This window comes from Macrosteles quadrilineatus, unplaced genomic scaffold (assembly GCF_028750875.1).
Source record: "Macrosteles quadrilineatus isolate MER2022 unplaced genomic scaffold, UCM_ALF_1.0 Scaffold_2__2_contigs__length_208266976, whole genome shotgun sequence".
NCBI lineage: Eukaryota > Metazoa > Arthropoda > Insecta > Hemiptera > Cicadellidae > Macrosteles > Macrosteles quadrilineatus.
In genome coordinates this window covers 190,116,388-190,134,926 of record NW_026542595.1, presented here as the reverse complement: position 1 = coordinate 190,134,926, position 18,539 = coordinate 190,116,388, and the positions used below count along the sequence as shown (strand labels likewise).

The 18,539-nt window shown below is 34.2% G+C and overlaps 2 protein-coding genes across 2 annotated transcripts in view; both read right to left on the bottom strand.

Annotated features, from left to right (window-relative positions):
* Nucleotides 1–1,886: 1,886 nt before the first annotated feature.
* LOC128985581 (1-acyl-sn-glycerol-3-phosphate acyltransferase gamma-like) lies at nucleotides 1,887–17,649 on the bottom strand. Its single transcript, XM_054405195.1, has 8 exons — nucleotides 17,443–17,649; nucleotides 15,123–15,315; nucleotides 11,590–11,762; nucleotides 10,649–10,810; nucleotides 9,812–10,002; nucleotides 9,324–9,471; nucleotides 8,572–8,791; nucleotides 1,887–7,473 (listed from the first exon to the last, which is right to left on the bottom strand). The coding sequence occupies exons 2-8, from the start codon at nucleotides 15,313–15,315 to the stop codon at nucleotides 7,355–7,357; spliced, it is 1,206 nt and encodes a 401-aa protein (XP_054261170.1). The 5' UTR covers nucleotides 17,443–17,649; the 3' UTR covers nucleotides 1,887–7,354.
* Nucleotides 15,890–18,539, bottom strand: part of LOC128985230 (uncharacterized) — a 97,852-nt gene continuing 95,202 nt past the window's right edge. Inside the window, exon 4 of the mRNA XM_054404619.1 lies at nucleotides 15,890–16,020. Within this exon, the coding sequence (XP_054260594.1) occupies nucleotides 15,890–16,020 (131 nt within the window). The remainder of the gene's footprint in view (nucleotides 16,021–18,539) is intronic.

Genomic DNA, 18,539 nt, shown 5'->3' with positions numbered 1-18,539 from the left:
AAAACGTGTTTTGCTTTTATTATGCATGTAATCTGTGTACGCTTGGAAATAGGTTAGCAACACTTAAAAGATATTACAACTACGATCAGCTGGTGCAGCGTTTTCCATTTTGTTCAATGTTTGTATTCAACCTAACCTAAAAACGTGTTGTACAGTGTTTGAAAGACTAATTATTAATATGATTTATAGTAACTTAAGGAAAAATTTAATGTGTAACACGAGGTCAAACTGCCTTTGCTGCACTCGAGAAACATTCCACACTCGTATACGGCTTGTGCGTAAACATTTCTCTTGTGTGCAGCTAAGTGCCACTTCGCCCACTAGTACAAAAATAACTATTTTATAATCTGTTTTTGTACTGGTAATCCTATTTTTTCATGATATTGAAACCAGAAAACTGTAATTTTACCTGCATTTTGTATGCATAGGCTATTGCATACCCTTTTTTTTATCCATGACTGAATCTGGCCAGTAGCTGTTAATGATGCCATTGACATCCTTGGTAACATACCATTGACACAAAAACATATTTAGACTAATTATCCCTCAATAATTCTGTAACAAGCCTGTGATCATTACCAGACCATTTGCATTGGGCTATCAATTAATGTTGCAACAACAGGTCGACTTAAAATGTTCAGTGCTGACTACATCAATTGATGTAGTCACGCGGCGAGCGCTCCTATCGGCCTACATCAATTGATGTTGTTGCGCAACCCCCACTACATTAGTTCAGTATGAGCTCAGCCATTGCCGGGGAACGTTAAAACCGTTGCTAGCCTTTTTTAGCTTAGAATGTAAGCTTTATTTTGGTGTCGGTTGGTTCCTGTAAAATCCTGTCTTACAATGCTTTTGTCCCGGTTTCGGGGATTTTCTCTTTTCAAGCCATATTACAAGGCTACTGACTACTGATCCAGGCAGTGCTGCTACCTTTGGGTGTTTTAGGGAACTACGTTCGATCTCGGGGTAACGTAGTAGCCTACAATCACCGTTGCTCTTTTGTTATTCGTCAGATTAAAATATTTGAATGCCAATTGCGTTCGCTGTTACGGTGCCGCGCCGGGGCTGCGTCCGGGCCTCGCCGCCATTGGCGAGCGTTTGTTAAAATGCCTGCCGCACTGAACGTGTTAAACAGTAACAAGTCTAGCAATCGCTTAAAAAAAGGTTTATAAATGCTACTGGCGTAGATAGGCACACAAAAAAAAAATCATTCCGACAGGATAGCACTACTACTAGGAATTGGTAAATCATACAGCTCTCAGAATGTGACGCTCCTGAAATAACAATAGTTATTTCAAGAGTTTTTGCTATAGCATGATATTATTTACATGTGGACAATATAATTTCTAGGTCAAAGTCGTTACAGTGTGCCCTATCAAATCTGTAGATCACTGGCTCCAAGCGAGATTGATCCTGGACCCATTTGCCATTGGGCTATCAACTTCCCCATTGATTAATTAGTAATTACTCATTGATACCATGTAACAACGGGTCGACGTCGGGGAACAAAGGCCAGGGTTTGGTCCATTCCCTTACGGGTAACGTTTTTGAATGCCAATGCCATAAATAAACACAAATAAAATAGGTATATAAAAAATGGGAGCTGTTAAAATCAATTGGAATTTGGCCGTTGCTAAAAACTGGTACTGCAAGGGATTATAGAACTGACAAATTTTCAAGTGAGACTGCCATTATGCAGAAACTGATTACAGGAGCTAACCCAAAAGCACGGGAGAGCTCTCTCTCCAACCCCACTGAATAATTGTATCTTGATTGCGGGCTTGTTGCTTGTTGTTGGGTTGACCTTGCCTACCACCCTTTATTATTTGTAGAGGCAAAAATAAATTTGGCAATTTAATGAATCGGTATCAATAAATACATTAGACTTGACAAAATACATTTATTTACATAAAAAATAAAGTAATAACAAATTACTAGAAGATCAAATAGGAAGGTTGGTTATTGGTTACAAGTAACTCAGTAAAGATTACTTAACAGTAACTCTTGGACTGTAAACATGGCTTATGAAAATGCTGGAAAATAAATTTGGCTTAACTTTAAAAGAAAGAGTTTGCATCAAGTGAAGAGAAGTTTTGAAGTTTCTTCTGTTGATATCATTTCTGCAAAACAAGGAAATTATTAGAAATGATTTTGTGTGCTACAGAATTCACAGCCCCTTTTTGTTTTATGTTGAATGAAAGAAAATTTTGATTTAATAATTTTCTACACAAGTGTGGGTATTATCAAAGTGTACAAACGAAGAACCTATTTCAAAAAATGTTGAAGCTAAGCTTCATCGTGATTTTGTCTTAACTCATAAGCATAATTAATTATTCCTATTTATTATTTTCCTTTCAACTACATCAGTCAATAGTTTTAGCTAGCATGAGTCATTAATAAGAGAAACTTGATTTATTGTGACAATTATTAAGTATTTTCTAGGGATTCAGATTCATTTATCTAACCTCATTTATCTAAACTAATCAGTTTCTGTAATGTTTGTCAGTATTATAAGTGCTCTTTAACATGAACTGAACAGGTAGATTTAATTGCTGTAATAATTTCATTGCTTTGTTGTTCATAAATTGTTCTTGAATAACTTCGTATGGAAAGTAGCTATTTTCTATGTCAGTTGATTTAATAGAAATTAATTGTTTCTCAAGCTCTTATTTAGAGCAATAGAAAAAGGATCAGACTGATTTTCCCTTGCTCAAGTCAGTTCTCCATTTGTCCACTATGTGTGCTAAGGTTCCCCTATATTTCTGTAATTAGAATCAGGTGTTTTTATTGTGTAAACATATTCATAATTTGCACCAAAAGTGATTATCCGATACTTGCTTCAATCATTGCCGGCTTGGGCTTTACCTCGTTGTGTTTGTTTAGTATGTAACATAAAACTTGTAGGGAAAATATGATTTTGCATCACTCCGTAACGAAAGTAACTACTTTCGATAACAGCTGACATCAATGAAAGTAGTCTTTTCCCAAGCTCTAATTTAGGGCGAGGGAAAATCGATCAGCTGATTTTCCCTCGCTCTAAATTTACTTTCCCTCGCTCTCAATTAGTTCTCTATTTATTCACTACGCGCTCTAGTGTTTTGTTATGGTTTAATTTAATGATTTGAATCAGCTGTATGTATTGTTCAAAGTTGTTTTATTCTTTTAATTTGATATTTAAACCAAATGTATTGAGAAATATAAGTAGGTTTCCTTTTAGAAAATTTAATTTTATTTTATTTTGATGTTCAATAAAATTAATTGAGAAATAAAATAGTTGTAATATTACTGAGGTCTGCTATTCTGTGTTTGTGTATTTTTGCGTTGTGATGAAAAGTATCGTTCATAACTCGTACCGAAAGTTATTATCCGGCACTTGCTCCATTATTCCCGTCCTCAGCTTCGCCTCGTACATGAAAATAGCTCTCACATACTTGGCTTCGCCTCGCACGTGAAATTGATGTTCCCTGTGTTCGGCTTTGCCTAACACAAAAACTTGAGCGCGCGACGGAAAATGCCACTTTCGGTCCTAGTAATGAAATATACTATTCCTGTGCACAATTTCACAATAGTCATGTTTACAGCTTACAACAATAAAAACATTTGTTCATATGAAAGTTTTAGTTCAAAGTTGATTTTTCTTCACTAGACTAGTTAACTAAACTAAGATGTGTGTTTAGTTGATAAATACATTACAAGTTTGGCTGGAATGTTTGATCAGATCTGATATAGACTTCAGAAATATCCTTAATTCAATTTTTCACCCTTCAAGACGGTTTTTAATTTTATTTATGAATTGTGAGAGTTACTTTTACCTATAGTAAACAGTTGCCTGATTAAATAATTATTTGAACAAATTTCATCTTTAGATGTAAGAATTATATTTATATTCAGTAAGCAATAGAAAATATTATTATAGGCACTTTTCATCTTTTCATGCCAATATAGCTGTCAACATTTTTTAAATACATGAAAAATATAATACAAGTTTGTAATCTCAAAAAAAAAACATGTGGATTTGTGAGTTTAGACAAGTTTAATTATTTTTGTTAATGCATTTTAAATTAACATACATTCAATGGACACCAAAGATGATAAATATTACAGCTAAACAACAATATCAAATATGCTGACAAGTTCAGGAAACAAGATACACAGATAAAACAAAATAACAAATTGTGGTAAAAAATGCATGTATTTCAAGCCTTATCTGTGTATAATATCTCAACATCACTAGAAAAACTTAGATCCTAAAATGTTATGTACACTAAATAAACTAGCCTATTTACAATCATTCAGATCATCACTTCCAAAACTGTGTTTTAAAAAGTAAACAAAACCGTGGATTTGAACAAACTGACAAATCTAAAAAAGTCCAGACATAACTGAGTTGAATAATGTTTTGAGAAAAAAAATACCAGATCTTTCGACAAAAGATACAAACAAAGGAAAAGAAAGCGATGAAAGTCAACATTACCCCATGGTTTTACTCTTTGAGCCCCAGATACAACCACACAACCAGAGTAACATTTAACTTCCTTTATCCATGTGAATATAACTCAACAAACAGCTGGACATAGTTATATCAAAGATTACGTTATATCAATGAATAATATTTAAGGCTTGAAGGGTTAATGCATGGACTATCTTCATCCAACAGATCTTTCAGACTAGGAATAAATTCAAAAGGAATGAAATTTGAAAGGAATGATTACTAAAACATTATTGTTCTACTGAAAATGTAATTTAAAAAACATTATTCTACAATACTGATCTAGTTTGTAACGAATTGTGCTTAATATTATCTTAATAATAATATTTAATTCCGTCATTCATCCAGTTAACCCTATTTGTAAAACAACATAGTTCTTTTTACTCTTCAGTAAAAAATACACTTAATTTACTCTTTAGTAATAAACACAATTATTTTAATTCACAAGAACCCTGATAATATGATTAAGACCAGACCTGGTGAGAAATTACCAAATGTTTGGGTTAACTAAGTAGCTGCTTTTGAGAGTAAAATGTCACTATTTGTACAATGGTCTGTGTATTTTAAAGTAGCCTAAGTGAAATTCAGTAGAATAATGATATCATTCCTTATACTAAAATTTGTTAACAGGATTAAAGTGCATTTAAATACATTCGAGATCTCAAATGTTATTTTGCAGTGCAAGTTATTGAAATCATTTGATAATCAAGATTTGTGCTTTTAGGCATGACGTTATAAAACCGACATAACCTTATAATTTTCACATATGTCTCCTTGATAAAACTTAGTTAGGTACAGTTAATTTTTGAAAAGTAACTTTTTAATTGTTCTTATAACACAATAATTTTATTGGTTGAGTTTGTGTTTGTCAGTACATTTTCAAACATTGAGCGACATAAAAAGTTGTTGGTGTGGCCAAATCCCGCCTCGGGCATAAATGGCCATTTGAGTGAGTGAGTGAGCGACATATAAGTGAAAAATATATCTGAACATTCATTAAATCCATGTTAAAAAGAGGCAATAAAGGAACCTACTATCTCATAGGCAGATAGGTGGTAAATAATAAATTTCCAATTATAAAAATAAACAACAACAACAACAAAACATTAAACCAAACTGTATTCATTTTTACTGGTGATGGTCGGATCCGGTTATCGGACTACTGGATCCACTGGATCTGAGCTAGAACCGACGCCACATAGGATCCACAAAAAATCTTATCTTGGGCTCGATCCAGGTTTTAAATTATTTTTTATTTTACTAACAAAAAACAGGTTTTTTGTCAAGAGTGATGTATTTTAAAATAAAATTAATAGTTAAAATAAACTCCATATACAAGAATATTTACTAAATTCCTTATACACAATATTGTAAGTACTTTCAATTATTTACACAATTTGCATTAGCCCATTCATGTATACTTTTGTATTTCTGTGAATAAAGTATCTTTGAACTGAACTGAATTGCCTACACGATTTATGATAAAAATTTAAAAATTAAAAACCCTGTTAAAAATGTTTTAAGTTATCTTTCTTCTTATAAATTCTTCTATAAAATTATAAAACTCGTGGTCAATCAGAAATGTTTTAAGATGTTTTTTGAATTTGTTAAAATTTTCCTCATTAATTTAATTTCGTATCTAATACAAGACTATCTGTGTCCACATACAAGTCTGTCTGCGTCCATATACAAGACTTGGCGAATACAGTGAATATAATCGAGTTATTTGTTTGATAAATCCAAAATCTTATTAATCACAAAAGTGAAAAAGTCAATCCCCCTTCCCCATCTAATATTTTTCTATGCACAAATACAGAGTAATAGAGATACCCTTTTGGTGGTCGTGCAAACTTAGCAAGAAGTTTCAATTTATGATTTTGAACATTTTTAGTGTCCCCAAAAAATTAGGGAATTCTGTATCTGTGACTATCCGTATCCATATATTATTATTGACATCGACATATACTGAGACAATACCTAGCCATATAAGCTACAATTATTCTATATATTATTACATCAACCTTTAAACATTACCAATTTAATTTTAAACAGTATGATTTAAATTGAGTTTCTGTAAATATTAAGTTTTTTTTTATCGTTCTTCTGACAGTACACATCTGAATTCGGAACCCGGATCCTGTACCGACATTTTCTTGGATCCGCCCATCACTAATTTTTACACCTATGGTATTAGGGTTTGCCATATACACTTGAAATTTATAAATATACATATTCCTTTATTAAGAGGGATTTCCTGATGATATTTATAACTAAATTCATGTGAAAATTATGAAACTAAAACAATCACAGTCAAAATATACTATTATTTTTAACAATAGGTCTACAAAAACGCTTTTGTAAAACAATAAATAATGTAGGTAACAAAAATGCTTTAAGTAAACAATGTTTATCAGGATTATTATTTTAACATGGTGTACTACAAAATTACAAATAAATGTAGTTTTAATTTTTCCTTTACAAGAAACCTAGTAGAAATGAAAACTTCAAGAACGGGATTTGACTGTTCATGAAACATTTAACTCTTATAGCTAGATGTATCAAAATAAGACATTTTTAGGTGATCCAGAGCTATTTAAAGATTAATAATTACCTCTTCTCGTTCTCAGTATTGTAAAAATAAGTTTTTATTTCCTTATATTCTCAAGCCGTGACAACCCTTTTAGGTAATGGTATTAATGCATTGAACCTTAACTCTTAACCCAATTCCTTTCAAATCCAACTTAGTCTACTACCAACCCATTTTAAAATTGTGAACTATTTAGAAAATATCTTTGGTTACTTTACAATTGGCCCGTGATGTTCAAAATAAAACAGAGTTTTGTGCCTTGTTTCAGTTTGTTAGTCTTATTTAAACTCTGTGCAGCCTATGTCTTCCTGCGTCGGAGTGGTAGGAGTTGTTTTTCCATAGGAAGAACCTTTACTGATTTTCGTCATCTCGATCAGTTTGTACAGCATGAAGAAAACTGGGAAAAGATAAGAAAATTAATGAACAATAAAATCTTCAAACACAAACAAGAATTATTTTGGGGGTTGTTGGTTAGATATAACTCCGAGAACGAGCTATCTTTGCAACAGTTTATACTAGTATAGACCTAGAACTAGTGTCAAGTTCTTTAATTTTCCCATCCATAGCCAGGAGATGTATATGAAAAAAGAGTATGGATGTAAAAAAAATGTTTAAGTAAAGGAGGGAGTTTGGAGAAGGTTGTACACACTGGTAAGGTCAGACTAGTGCGCATCAGTTTCTGACATGAGAGTGACAAAGTTGAGAAAATATAGTTTGCAGATCTTTAATACTTTTAATACTTTATAATGAAATGGCGACCATACAAAGTAGGTATTTTAAGCCAAGTATTAAGGCCGACATATTCCTTAGACACAGCTGTTAATCGATAGCCCATACAGCTAATGGCAACTAAGGGATCTACAGGTTATAGTGGAATCCGAACCACATTTTTGCCTTGGTATATACGAATTGGTCTAATTATGAGGATAGTACTGCGGATAGTCGTAGTTCTCACTCGTGCGGACGTTAATCAACATGTGACCGTGGTCTAACTGATGGAGGACGTCTAAAGACTACTGTAGTCGTAAGCAAACCATGATTTTTGTAAACATGCCAATCTGAGGTAAAATTTTTCTAGTGACCGTCTCAAAACAAACTGATTGAAGCCTGCAACCAGCCACAATGTGCAAATGTGTACGTCATTCTGCAAGCCCTCTGCACCACCAAAATTGTTTACAATCATAAATTTTTGTCCATCCATCAACTGGGGCATGTATATCTATACCCAATAATGGGGTTGACTCCTGAAAATTACAAAAAATTAATCACAGAGCTCAATATACTTGGTAGGAACTATCATAGTGAAGCACAGAGATGGGGACCGGCTAAAATATTAGAGGCGGAAGTAAAGAACTGTGTGTTAGTGTTGTTATATTAGAACTGGCTTACTTCCCCAGAAAGCTTGTTGGAGACCTTGATTTACAGACAACCTTCATAATTAACTAAATAGTATTGTTCAGCTAAAACATACACAATAACCTGAAAAGTTACTCACAGAACAGTATGATGCCAATGCCAATAGAGATGTAAAGGGAAGAGCCAGACATGAGAAGACACGCGATGTAGTAGAACACAGGCACCAGTGCCACAACAGCCCACACCACCATGTTCACCAGACTGTAGTAGCGACGAGGCAGTAAGAACGGCTCCACACGCGCTACACCACTCTCTGTGAAGAAGTCTCCTGTGTGTAGAAAACTCTCCATCATCTTGTCCTGAACACACACAATCATGAAAAAGTGCATGCACATGACCAGTACCCGTCCCATTTAACTCCTCACTATTTTAGAAGAGAAGCTCATTTATCCCCAAAATACCACAAGTGAATACTTTACTCTTTCTGTGCCACTGGCAGCCTGGCACTTTATTTTAGGTCTGTTTTGTGTGTCTTTTTCTGTTTTTTAACAAAAAATTTTAAGTATCTTTGACTAGGTAAAATCTGTCTTTTAATTAATGCATTGACTGTAATTTAAATGATTTTATTCTGGATTGAAGCATACAAAATTTGCCATTGTGAATCCACTGTTTGTTATTTCAGATGATATTTATGGAGCCTCATTGCTTCAAAACTAGTCACTGAAAGATAAACAGTTGAATGATGAGGTTGGCAAGGTATTTTTCATGTTATAGAAAATTCATCTCCTTTTGCATACATTTCCTAACATCCACTGAATTGTTTAACCTTTTTAGATACAAGTTCAAATCTTATTTTCTGAGTTCACAATGAGTTTACAACAGTCAACTCACCTTTTCTACGTAGAGGTCTCTGAGCCACTCGGCAGCAGCCTCCTCACCATCAGGCACTTGTTCTATCGGGATCCTCCTCAGCAGAAGATGTCCTTCCACAGGCTTACCTAGCAGCATGTTGGTCACTGTGGGGGCGACCTTAGTGTTCCTGAAACCAACATGAAGCTAACAATTAATTTTTAAAACTTGCCATGGTGGAAAAGGTAGAGGTTTTGTTGGACTGGACACAATTTGAGGAAAAAAGAAAACTCAATGAATAGTAATAATAATTTTCGGGAATTTCCCTGGATAACTAGTTAGAAGGCTCAAAGCAAGATGGTGGGACAATATCTGAAGGAATGTCAGGAACATGAGGCTTATAGGACTGTAGTACCATTGGGTGGCTACTTCAGTAAGTTAGTTAGCAATTCTCTTTCACATTTTTTCCTTCGATTGTTGTTGTATTGAATGGTTGATAAAGTCTACACCTGCATAGTAAACAAGCTTACTCTTTAAAGGCCAACTGGACATCGTATATGGCTGGCACTTTCTCCCTCAGATGGGGTATACTGCAGGTGAATCCCTTGGTACGAGGTGTCAGGTGCTGTTTCAACTGAGGCAGTCCCTTCTCCCGGGCAAACGCTAGACTAGCTTCATGTTTCTCCTTTGTAAACCTCGTCCCCTCTGCGTACAGTAGGAGCTGGCAACAAAGAAACATTTGACTTTAGCTCATGTATTCTTATAATTCACACAATTTCTCTCAATTCAGTACAGCAAACTTCCTCTTGTTTAGACCATTGTTTTCAAACTATGAAAAGTGTGCAGTGTAGAAGTAAATCCAAAAATGAATGGACGGTTTTATCAAACCAAATGTTGTGAGAGCAAAATTAGTAAACTACCAAAGTACATTGAACGATGAACCCTTACTAGCTCTGTCGGCAAAATAAAACTCTTACAGAAGAGGCTCGGACCAAAATTTGTAGCAACTAGACAATTCACTTTCTGATGATTGGAATCTGTAATTGGAACTGATTTTACTTCTGAACTGAATTGACATAGCTCTTGTTCTTCACGACACTGACAGATAAAAATCCAACACTGTATGAAGAGATTTTGACACGGAAAACTCCAATAGATTGGTAGTTTTTATTAAGAAATGAATAATTTTAATCTGGCTTAGTTATACATTTTATTATTTTGTAAATGTTTTAGTCTTTATCGCAATTTTCATTGTTTCTAACAAACTACTGTAAGTTGTTTTCAAGGTAAGCCAGTACTTTCCTTATTGAAAACTGCACCAATGAGGAAAAACTGCTAGTTAAAAAAAACATTAATAAGTACTGTACCATTATAGGATCCGGGTAGTCAGCGAGTTCCCTGACTTGAACTCCGATCGCCTCCTTGTCTTTATTCCAATCTCTTTCCAGAAACACAGACTCAGCAAACTTCCACGACCACCCGATGGTTGGAACGTACTTGATAGACTTTTTTGCATATGCCTTGCAGTTCTGTACATAACAGTATGACATATTAGTAACCATTTACCAAATCTTGTATTCGTTAATATAGCACAAGATTACACAGTTTTATGTTTATGGATTGATTGCCTTGCACACAACCGTATTATGTTCATGGAGACTTAATTGGTATCCAACAAAAACCCAAGAATGGAATTTAGAAATGTTAGAAGTTTTACTTATTCTCAAAAATTAAAGATAAAGGCTAATGCACAATCTTTTATGGGTGGTTAATCCAATATGGCCAACTTTGATTTAATTTTAACATACAATCATGTTGTTTAGAGAATTACCACGGACATTTCCCTGATTGGAAAAGTATTAGTTGCACAATGGACCACAAACTAATTACAAAATAAAACGTAAAGAGGAACACACAACAACAAAATTTTATGTAAATAAGTTCCATAGCGACACCGTTTCACTAATCAATGATAAAAGCTTTTTGCAATAAGCAACAGAAAATCAACATCATCAAAAATTAAGTTTAAAACAATTTTTAACTGTTTGTTTATTGCTCGTAGTGTTAAACCCGCACTGATAACTGACTACTTGTTTAAGTCACTGATTTAATTAATGTACTGAGACCTGTTTTGATGACCTTAGCTTTAACAGCTCTAAATTCATTCTAACCTAAGATTTAACAAAAAGTTAAGCACTTTATTTTGATACTGATAATATTGTAGCATTTAAAAATGGTTCAAATAAATCAAAACTCTACATTGGCTCCAAAAAAATTTCAACTTATCTAACTACCGAGATCTACTTACACCTAACACACCGATCCTCTCGCAGAATATCCATCCAACAAGCCAATCTACATCGTAGCGATGGTTCATTATTAGATATGCGTGTTCTTTCCCATAGTACTTCTTAAAATCATCCTTGTCTATATAAATATAAACATCGGTTCCTGACCACCACTCTGCTAGACAGACCAACTCTGCAAATCAGAACAGGAATTAAAGTAAACATTGGTGGAAATTAAATGGCATTGTATTAGATATTAAATACACAATTTAAAGCTAAAAACTTTACCAATAAGGCAAAACATACAAACTTTGAATTGTTAATCAATTTACAAACTCCCGGATGTAATTACACTAATTATTTGCTTTCCCTGAACTTTGCAAAGGAGTAAGAACGCAGAGAATAGCCTAATGATGGTTTTATAAATCTTCTGTAAAAAACAGTCAAACACGAACCATTAAATAAAAAACTAAACTCAATAATTAATTCATTACAAAATAAGCACAAATAAATTTATTGACTAGTGTTAGAATCAATTATTTCAATTATCAATTATTTAAGATGGGGACGCCACTATGTGCGTATTTTAACCCAAATATGAGTGGAGGATGAGTGTAGGATGAGTGGCGCGATCTTGTAGTCTTGTTAGTGACTAAGGTCGACATGTTCTTTAGACACAGCTGTTAATTAATAGCCCATACAGCTAATGGCAACTAAGGGACCTACAGTTTAGAGTGGAATCCGAACCACATTTTCTCCTTGGTATTTGACGAATTCGTCTAATTATCAGGATAGCACTGCGGATAGTCGAGTACTCACTCGTGCGGACGTTAATCCACACCAGGGAGCATCGCATCCACAGTGTATGCCTATAAATATCCACAATTCGATAATAAAAATTCATTTAGGCTAAACACACTTTAAGTAATTGAAGAATTCCTCTACTCAGGGGATATTGGAGAATACCAACCAATTTTAAATTCTGAATAGGTAAAAAATACTAATGAAATTGTATAAAATTCATGAAACTGTCATGTAACTCACGCCAAGTCACAATCTGCATGCAACTGATTTGAGGAGATAAAAAAGACAAAAGTTCAATCAAGTCAAGGCATCGAGAAGAAGTTACTCGACCATTGAATCTGAAGGCAAAGGCCGAAGGTAAATGACTTCAGAGAGATAGGCTAATCATCCGTGTGCGTGAAAAACTGATTAGTTACTTTTGTTGATTTGATAGTTAGGGCTATTGATTAAATACAGCCAGTAGTCAATCATTTATTTTCACACAACTCCTAGCAAACCTGGGAAACCAGCCAAATATTTAAACGTTTCAATACTAACTTAAATTTAAGATATGCTGACAGATAATAGAAACAAATAATTAAAAATAAATATTAATACTATCAATAAGCAATACCGTAGCTTATTTAAAGAAAATTCTATTTTTACTTGATATATCTGACATTTTATCAAAAAAATTTTTCCATTACCATTTAGAAGACTTTCAATTTATGAATGGAAAGGTTTTAAATCAAATCAATATAGTGTTAAATAAATGTAGTTACGTAAATCTTTAAAAAAATTGGATTATGTAAGCAGAATAAAATTGATGGTAGTGTTAATCTGTTAATTATGACAAGATTGTCTGGCTTTTGAAACTGCACGATTCTATAATTTTTTTAATGTTTCCTAATCGTTTATGAGTTGAAGCAAATTCCAAAACTCTTTTTACAGTTTGTACACAAACAAAGCATAATAAAAATAAACCTATGTTTTGAGGTCTGTAACATAATTTTATATTAAGTTAGTTTAGGGAATGATTTGTTTCGTAGAACTAACGAAAACTATAGATATATAGGTCACCACTCGATATCTTATGATAGTATTATCTACCATGCGTTGAATTCTGAAACCCGATAAGTTCTGTTAACAGTTCTTTGTCTAAATACATTAGTTTTATGACCTTTAATTTTGGCATTCAGATACCGTATTGAGCAGTTAACAAGCTCTTTTTGGCTTTTAAATATAAAATATGATGAAAAGGTTACAAGTAGGCCTACTATATTGATTTTTCTAGAATCCTTGGGTAAATGTAATAAATAGTTCAGCTCACAGATGGGAAAAACTCACAAACCTATTGTGATCCAATATTAGTAGCAATAGGCTATAATAATAATTCCAGGCCAATAGGCCCTACTGTAAATATAAGTTTTATCAATTTATGGGACTATTTAGTCATTTAACTTATTTAAGAAATAAATAAGAAAGTAGGCCCCTATTATACTAAATTTTGGATAGTGAAACAAGATCAACTTATATAAAATGCTAGATCGATCAATCTGCTGTCAGACTTAATTAATTGACAAATTCACACCTGTCACTCATGAAATTGACACAAACATGAGTGTTTATTGGTATGACATCGTCAGGCATATGGCGTACAACAATTTACAACTTACACTAAAGACCATATTTTACAGCAAAAAGTTATGTTTTTGAAAGTAAAAAAAAACTCATGTTAGTCTTATCCAAAAAGCTCATCCTATTGCGAGCAGGGTAAAGCAACTAAGTTAGTCATTTATAAAATAAATTAGTTGTTTAGTCCCTTCAGACTACTTCTATTAACCAAATCAAATTTCCCTTAGCCTCTTTTTATTCTCAGTTAAAAATCAGTCTTGGGCACAGAAGTGCAAAATGAATGTGGAATGTTTATAAATAAAATCTTTTAATACTAGGCCTACTGAGATAAAAAAAAAAAAATTAAAGAAATATGTTATCTTTGTAACTTAACTTAAACAGGAACTTAATTAGCTAGTTTATTAAGCAAAAAAAATAGTAAAATGCAAAGTCACACTTGACTATTTTCCTCTTAAACATCAGCCATTCGACTGTAAATATAAAAAAAAATACTGATCGGCTATTTGACTATGTACGCTAGTAGATTCAATAGGGAGGGGTGTGTTTTTTTATAATATATACTTTTTCAATACTTTTCAATGAAATGGCGACCATACAAAGTAGGTATTTTAAGCCAAGTATGAATGGACGTGAGTGTAGGGTGAGTGGCGCGATCTTGTAGTCTTGTAAGTGACTAAGGCTGACATATTCCTTACACAACTGTTAATTAGCCTAATAGCCCATCGGATTATAGGCTATAGCCTATAGGAAAATATATTCCGATATTTAAAAATGCATTTATGTGGGCAATCATTAAAAAAAAAAACAATAAAACCATTCAAAATACCGGTATAAAAGACCTACGGCGATCTAATCTTCTGGGGTCGAAGAAAATTGACTGTATGAGTATTTGGATAAAACTCCATGTTCTGACGACACCTATAGAAACCTGTTAAAATTTTGGGCAGCTCTACTGTAGGGGCCTGTGTGGGTGGGGATTTTCCTAAATATATGAGCCAGGTATCTCAATTAGCCAATAAAAATTATTTTAATTAGGGTAAACAATTACTTAAAATGTAATTTGATTTAAATGTTAGCCTACCTGCTAACACTAAGCTAAAATGAAAACTTAAAATTGTATGGTATTTCTACTTACGAGAATACAATGAGTATGACAGGTACCAGTTTATTTTACGATACCAATGTTTGCTGAAATTATATAAACCATAGTAAAGGAAGACCTGGACAAAATTGATCAGAAGTCCAGACACAAAAAATACTATAATCATTAAAAGATGAGAGATTGGAGACTTTTTTATATACATCAGAATGTTGTTCATGGTGCCCATCTGAAACAAAGAAGAATAGACCTATGTAGTATATATAAAAAAGGAAGATTGTAGTGCCACAGTTGCTTATTATTTTTACAAATGCCACATTATAACAAGAACGTAAAGACTAACTGGTAATGGAGTCATAGTAATAAGAATTAAAATGACTACAGTAGGCGCCTACACTCCCTATTAACACGTTCAGTGCGAGGGGTGGGAATTCTCGCCCCGCGGTACCGGCGCCACTGCTGCGGGGCGGGAAATCACGTCCTTCACCAATGCCAACAACTGGTCAGCCATTGCCGGGGAACATTATAATTGTTGCCAGCCTGTAGCGTAGAATGCGAGCTTAATTTTGGTGTAGGTATGGTACTAAACATTCCCGTAAAATCCCGTCTGGCAATGCTTTTGTCCCGTTTTCGGGGATTTTCTCCATTCAAGCTATATTACAAAGACTCTGATTATTGATCCAGGCAGTGCTGCTACATTTGGGTGTTTTAGTGAACTACGTCCACTTTCGGGGTAACGCTGAACAACCACTGCTCTTTTGTGATTCGTCTTACTGAGATATTTCAAGCGATCGCTGATTCAGTTAGCGTGCCGGGGCTCCGCCCGGACCTCGCCGCAGTTTAGGAGCGCCTGTGTAAAGGTTTTCAGCAGTGAACGTGTTAACCGAGGTTGGTGGGACTGAGACTACCTCGGTTGTACAGAGAATCTCGGATACTGTAACACGGAGGTCCCTTAGATTTTGATGTTAGGGGGTTACTACCACATAAAGAAGTCAAAGATTTGTTTAGTTTATGTTTTAAAACAATGCATTGTGAATATAAAATGATCAATAATTGGTATTTTCATAGAACATGTATTTAGGCTACTGTAAATCAAGGAGTGTCATTAAAAAAACAATACTGTAGCTGCTCAAACATGCTTAAGTATAAAAGTACGGTATTAATTTTAAGAAATCGCAAATTATACTTGCTATTTTTTACTTTTAACAGAAACATTCCTAATTTTTAAACATTAGCCTATTATTGTTTTCCGACCGGAAATAAACGATATAAAAGTTATTTAGACCTTAAGCGACCGGACAACCTGAAGGCTCGGGGCTCGGATAATCGAGAGTGTACATACTGTAGGCTACCTAAATAAGTAAAATAGTCACCCTTTAGTCATCAATGTCCATGAAGAATATTAATTTGGAAAATTTACTGAAATTACCAGTCCCTTATAAAAAAAAACTGTTAATTTTACTTACTGTATAGGCCTACAGGTCAGCCGAAAATCTAACTTTTAATAGGCTGCAAGACAAGAAAATTAACGTTTCTTATTTGGAAATAGCCTAACTTATAGCTATTAGTTATATTAGTTTCAGAACAATATTGCGCCTGCAACCCTCGGAGCACTGCAAACCATTTTTTACCCTAACACATAATCCTTACCGTCTATTCCCTCTATATATATGAAACCATAATCCTGGCCAGACAACAATCCCCAACCCTACGATAGGAGAAACACTCCTATAACACTCGCAACAAACACAATATTGGCCTACCTACCTCAGCAGACTACAAAAATTTAACAAAACCCCAACCTATTCTGGCTCATTTTTCTACAATCTCTTGCCTCAAGACCTAAAAAATCTACCACCAACACGCACATTCAACATAAAACTTAAACAATAGGTAGGCCTACCTTGCTGATAGGCCCTACTATAAAATCTCAGACTTTGTGTCTGACCATACTTTTTCACGTCTCGCCTCGAGAAGAAAGAAGACCCTGCAGTTAAAAATTGACGATACCCCGATCGGCTGATCGTGGAGAAGATGCCGGATGTAAGATGTAAGATGTAATCGGTATTAGCATAGCCCAGTTAAGAAACTGTACCCCAAATGATCCTTTTATCTGATAAGGTTATTTGTGGAATTGTAGCATAACCCAAAATTCAAAGTTTCAGTAACTTAGACAAACCCTCAACTTGCATCTAAGTTAGGGCCTAGGCCTATTAATTTTGGTGAGAATGATAATGAGGAGTAATTGTCACTATAAATATTCTTTCACTAAGCACAAAGGGCAATTTGACCTAAATGTATGCCTAATCTAAAAATAGCTTTAAACTTGGGGATGATATGTGGAATTGTTGCTTACCTATGCGTGATTCAGAGAAAGTAAAGACGTAGGCTATTTTTATCCTTTCAAATAGATAATCAGACTAACAAATCACATAGTGGATCATCTAAACTGTTATTGTAATTTCATTACTGCGCACTTAAAACTTTATACTGACTGACTGAACCCCTAAAGTAGTTATTTTATTCTAGATGAAAAAAACAACAAAGATAAGCAACAGCACCACTACAGACTTAACAGAATTTCAGACCTGGCTGGACCAGAATTCAATTCAGAGACAGACGATTTTATAAGGCCGTAGAAAAAGCTGCAACGTATATCTAGCGACAGTGTAAGAAATTTCGCCATAGAGTAAGAGTAATATTTTGCAGCGTAGGAACAGTTTGATCATAGGTTAAGATTAAACTATAGATAAATATAAGGTATACTATCTTACATCAACACGGTTAGCCTATTATAAAACATAAAACACACCTACTCCCTCCCTTTACTTATAGATTTTTGTCATCCTTATGACAGTTTTAATATTGGTTCCGTCTGGTTTATGTAGGGACATTTCTTCTAACAATTTGCTTCAAGTTAATTCGGTTATTTCAAAACTGGTGGGGCAGGTCCCCCGCAGGGACTTTGGCTGGATTCAGTTGGGGACGGATCAACTTTCAAGGACAATCCAGAGGCTTGTTTTACGAGTGTTTTATGTTAGTGACGTGGAGTGCTAGTGTCGAAAGAATGGTATTATCTTATTTTAGGGGCATTGACAATTTGTGCTCAGAGGTAGAGTTATTGTTAATAATAGTTAAATCGGTTTATTTTGTTATAACAACCCCTTTACTTACGACATTCAGGAAGTCACACAGATGATAAGACTGTTACACTCCTGTTGCCGTTGAAGAATCCTATTCTCGGCCTGATGGACATCTTAAACGCCAAACAACAGCCGTCTACACCACACAGCTCTTTAATAAACTGCCAAGGGTTGTGAGGCTCTTACGTAATAAGAAATTTAATCATAACGAAATGGCTAACAAAGTAAAGGCTTTCTACAAAGTAGAAGAAAATTTAGATAATAAGACCAAATTTTATTATAGACTGACTGTGGTGTATTTTGGCATTAA

Excerpts from the sequence above, each read along its gene's own strand:
- LOC128985581 (XM_054405195.1), bottom strand. The coding sequence starts at position 15,315 with ATGGGCACCATGAACAACATTCTGATGTATATAAAAAAGTCTCCAATC. Across the intron at positions 10,811-11,589 it reads AGAGGATCGGTGTGTTAGGT|AACTGCAAGGCATATGCAAA; the intron begins GTAAGTAGATCT and ends TGTTATGTACAG. Across the intron at positions 8,792-9,323 it reads GAGACCTCTACGTAGAAAAG|GACAAGATGATGGAGAGTTT; the intron begins GTGAGTTGACTG and ends GTGTGTGTTCAG.